Genomic DNA, 5,055 nt, shown 5'->3' with positions numbered 1-5,055 from the left:
TCCGTCGCTTCTTGTGTTATCTTGAATGGTTCTTTTTGCTGTACGTACTGCTGCCTCTGCCCTCTTGTTGGATTGGGGGTAATGGGCTGAGGATATTCTCATCCTAACCCCCCATTTCTGTAGGAAGCTAGCCATTTCAGTGCTTACCAAATTGGTGCCACCGTCGAGGGAGATTTCTTCCGGGGCACCCCACTGCATGAAGTATCGTCGGAAGAGTGGGATCAACTTAGCAGAAGTAGCACCACTTGGGAAGAAGGCAATTTCCAGCCAACCAGTAAGCCTATCTGCATATGCCAGATATTGTTTTCCACATATTTGAAACATATCCGTGACCGTCTGTTGAAAAGGATATTCAGGTGGTGGGGTAGGCAATAGCGGTTCCTTTTGTTGGGATGGAGCGATGACGTCACATGTTCTGCACTGCATCCTCTTGAGATTCAGTTGACCCTCCATCCCAGGCCAATACACAGCCTGTCGTGCCCTACGAATCATTGAATCAGAGCTTTGGTGGCCTGAGTGTAGGTTAGAGACAACTCGGTCTCGTAGTGACACAGGTATTACTAGATGTATGTGCCCTTCATCATGAATACACAACCAGTTCGTCCACGATGCCAAGTCGGTCCCGTACGTTAAAATACAGCTTTATGCTGGAGTAGACTAGATTTCTTGATACCGGCCAACAACCTGCGGCTACCATACTCTTTAGCAGCTGATATTCCACATCGCTTTCAGCAGCTTTTTTAACAGAATTCCAGTCGAGGGTTATGACGTCATCACTCAGCGACGTGATCAACGCTGCAACGCACGAACTCTCAACCTCCTCCCCCATCTCACTGTCACTCGCATTTATTGGGCTTCTGATTACTGGGTATCTTGAAAGAGTATCGGCTGCTGAGTTTTTCTTCTCAGGAATGTATTTCACTGTGAACTGTATTGTAATGTTTTTTTCCTTTAATTGAAGCAAACGAGGATTTGCAATGTCTTTCAATTCTCTATCACCAAACACTTTGACCAGCGGACGGTGGTCAGTAACAAGGATAATATTGGGACATCCAAGTAGGAATAATCTAGCTTTCTGAAAGCACCATAACACGGCAGCAGCCTCTCCTTCAACGACTGCATAATTGACTTCTGCCGAGGTTAAATGTCTACTTCCACAGAGGGCAAGCTTCCATCCCCCTTTGTAACAAAATGGGACTTTATCCTCTTCGCAACTGCAATGTTGTTGTAACACCAGATATCCCATCCCATCACGCGACCAGTCAGTGATTACCGCAGTTCGCCTAGATTTATCGTAATAGGCCAATCCATCCCCAATCAAATTGCATAAAATTTCTTTAGTCTTTTCGAATGCATTCTGTAACATTTCATCCCAGTATACCTTTCGACTGGTAGACTTTTTTAGGAGGTCTCGAAAGGGCTCCATTAGTTGAGAGGTAGCAACAAATGGTGCCAATTGGTTTACGAGGCCAAACCAAGACCTTAAGTCAGTGATGGTTGGTTGATTTGGCATTGGGAAGCTCTTGATTGCAGACAACTTTTCCTCACCTGGCTTGAAATTGCCCCAACCTAATTCATAGCCTACAAAGTCTACCTCACGTTGGCAAAATTGAAATTTATCAGGATTGAGGGTAACTCCGTTCTCTTCACATACTTGTAAAAAACTTATCGTGTGATAAAACGCTCCTTCCACAGTATCATCATATAGGAGAACATCATCGACACATTTAGATATTCTCGGAATGTCCGCTATTACATCATCAAAGCGCTTTGAGTACGCATCTGAGGCAGAGACATGTCCCATTGGGGTCCTACAATACTGGTACCTACCCCATGGGGATATGAAGGTAGTCAGGTGCCGACTTTCCTTATCTAATTCCACTTGATGGAAACCAGAATAGGCATCTATTACAGTTTTGTATGAACGCACAGGTACACTGGATGCCATGTCGAACGGGGCAAAAGTGTGATGAGTTTCTCTTTTGCAATATTTGTTTAGCTTTTGGTAATCCACTGTTCTTCTTGGGTTTCCATTCCTTTTAGCTACTACTACCATTCGCGCACACCAATCGGTTGCAGTTCCTGTAGGAACGGGGCGGATTATTCCCAGTTTTACATCGTCGTCCAGCTGTTTTTTCATCTCTTGCTCCCAATGTTTGGGAATTGGAATCGGCGTATGGCATGCGTATGGGACTGCATCAGAGAGAAGGTGGATATGGTGTGGCTTTCCCTTCATTACCGGTAATGGATTCCGTTTAGTATTGAATACCGTACCTGAGAAACGCTCCAAAATCCACCTTTTGAGCTTAGGTACATTGGCCTCCTGAGGGGAGAACGGCAACTCTATGACGTTATGGGTGTTGCTCCCATCACTGGTGACGTCATTGGCATCCACACTATTGGGCCGTTCCCTACCAATATTATTTACTGATATTCCGTCTACCTTAACATGATGGGGAAAGTTTGCATCCACTAATCCTAAACCCTTACATACATCTATAGATAGGTATAGCCTACAGACACCGCACAGTACTAACACCTCTATGTTTAGAGCGTTATTTCTACCCAATGTTATTGTACAACGCACACTACCCAGTACTCTCATGGGTTTTTCGGCTGCATGATTAACCCTGGTGTTTGAACAATGCAACTGTTTCACGTTCAGTCCTAATTGATGCAAAACCTTTTCCCCCATAATACAAACTTCAGCCCCAGTATCGGCAATAGCATCAATAAATGCTTCATACATTGGTACATCACATCTCATTTTATGTTCAACTTTTACGCGCACATGCGGTAGCTTTCCCGCCAATGCTGTCACCTGCTGGACCCCACAGTGCTGCACTAATGTGCATGCCGTCACTGACATGGTGTCGTCATCATGGTCAACTTCAATGCCTGCTGCCTTGTTATTCGCACGTTTTTTTCTGCAATATCTAGCTAAATGACCCTTTACACCACAGTTGTGGCAACACACCTCACTTGCATAGCAGCTAGATTTATTTTCCTCATGAATGCGTCCACAATTATCACATCTCTTACCTGACATGAGTAGCTTACTATCCTTTTGTCGACGAAAGTTCGATTTTACTGCCGCAACATCACTATGTTCTGTTTCATTATTATTATAGGGCAGCAATTCTTTCCCCACCTTGGCAGTAATGAGTCTCTGGTTAATTTTGCTGGCCCCACTATCCCTTTCAGCTGCCTCATATATTTCACACTTCTGTAGTATTTTGGCGACACTGTTATATTTTTCGTAGTCTTGGAGTATTTCTTGTTTCAATCCGCAGTTAATTAAACCACTGGCTAACCTGTGAGTCAGCATATAGTCACTCATGTCCTTTTGGCACCGAGGGCAGCGGAAAGCACAATCTAAAGCCAATTCCTGACACCGATGTACATATGTCTTTGCGGGTTCCATAGGCCCTTGCTGTGCACTAAAAAATTTATCCCACAGAATTGCACGGTTCACAGACTTTTGAGTTACTTCTTTGACGGCATCCAATGCCTGATGTAGAGAAAGGGCTTTCCATTCATCGGACGTGTAACAAGCGTCCAATGCCCTTTGTAACTGATCATCGCAGTTCAAACGAATGCTTAGCACAGCATCTTCAGTTGAAACCCTGCCAATTTGGAACCAATCTGTCATAGACCTACGCCACTTCCTAAATGCTCCTTGTGACATTTCGTACGAACATTTTGTTCGGCATAATTGCTCTCATACCTGAGGGGGCACCACTGCTCTGTCGCTGCTGCAAGAAAAGGTTTGCCATGGCACTCAGAAGGTCCTCATTCCCACCATTGGTGCGGCTACGCGCAGCCCGTCGAATGGCCCCTCTTCTTGGTGTTGTTGAATATCTTGCACCCGACATCTTGAAGGCTTCCCAGGTCCTTATATCACTGCGCCATGTAGGCAGGTTGGGTATACTCAAACACGAGCAATATGCAATAGCTGTATTTTCACAGAGTTCAATACATGATGAGCAGCAGTGCAAGTGACAGTGTTGAGGCTACGCTTACCCAAGCGAGACTGCCCCAGACTCAATTTCTCCCGCCTTAAACACATTTTGGCGGGAACACAAGTAACTTTCATATGCATCATATGGAAACATCCTACAACTACTAAAAATAATTCCTACTTTAACACACGAATTTGTCATGAACTAACATGCCCAATCTCATAGTCAGTTACCAAAGACTGAAATTCCTCACTAAGATAAATATGGTCTTTATCTACTAACCCCTCTTTTAAAACTTATTAGGAGAACTTTTATCACTAACTGGCCACTTGCAATTAATCCCATATCTGACATGTAAACCAACAAAACCCCATAATGTTTATACAATAAAATCTCCGTAATTTTTATACAACTAACCTCTATCAAATACAATGTTGATTCTTATTTCTATCTTACGTATCTCAAGATACATTTCACCCCCTCTCTACAACCAAAACTCTGTGTAAAGATATTCAAACCACTTAATCCCGATTGCAAATTTCCCCTTATAAACAAATTATAATTCAACTCTTATCACATTACCAAATGTAGTTTGTATCAGCACATAAATTATCACCACCACATATCAGAATCATTTCCTTAATGACCCCTTAAAATTCTTAACCATGGAATGTCATCATCTAGAATTCCTGAAAGCAGTGCAAACCTCTGAGTAATCAACTCCAAAAGAAAATATCAACAATTGGTCTCATCCGAGACACCACATCATTGTCAGCAATAAACAACCTGTTTATTCAACACATCCTCAGTCAGCAACATTGCCCAGTCTAGTTATCTTTGTAGATCCCGAAATCACCATTAACATCAAAATAAGCCCCAAATGCTCATTAATCCTAACTGGGGAATCCTCAATAAATCCACACTGATACCACATAACCACATTAAATAGTAGAGGAAAAGACCCCATATAGACTCCACTTTTCTAATCACACCCCCCCTGCCCCCTCCCCCTCCCCCCTCCTGATAAGCTCATGTACGTACGTGAGGCCTAAAAACGGGAGGGGCAACACCCCAAACCCCCAAAAGGGGCGGG

At 43.5% G+C, this 5,055-nt stretch overlaps 1 protein-coding gene across 1 annotated transcript; it reads right to left on the bottom strand.

Moving 5' to 3' along the window:
* Positions 1-580: 580 nt before the first annotated feature.
* On the bottom strand, positions 581-3,688 carry LOC135223086 (uncharacterized). The gene has a single exon (XM_064261592.1). The coding sequence runs from the start codon at positions 3,686-3,688 to the stop codon at positions 581-583; it is 3,108 nt and encodes a 1,035-aa protein (XP_064117662.1).
* Positions 3,689-5,055: the final 1,367 nt, after the last annotated feature.

The sequence above is a fragment of the Macrobrachium nipponense genome, chromosome 8 (genome assembly GCF_015104395.2).
Source record: "Macrobrachium nipponense isolate FS-2020 chromosome 8, ASM1510439v2, whole genome shotgun sequence".
Taxonomy (NCBI): Eukaryota; Metazoa; Arthropoda; class Malacostraca; order Decapoda; family Palaemonidae; genus Macrobrachium; species Macrobrachium nipponense.
The sequence above is the reverse complement of the archived record's forward strand: the minus strand, read 5'-3'. Positions and strand labels throughout refer to the sequence as shown.

Bases quoted from the DNA above. Each gene is read 5' to 3' on its own strand.
- LOC135223086 (XM_064261592.1), bottom strand. From the start codon at position 3,688: ATGTCACAAGGAGCATTTAGGAAGTGGCGTAGGTCTATGACAGATTGG.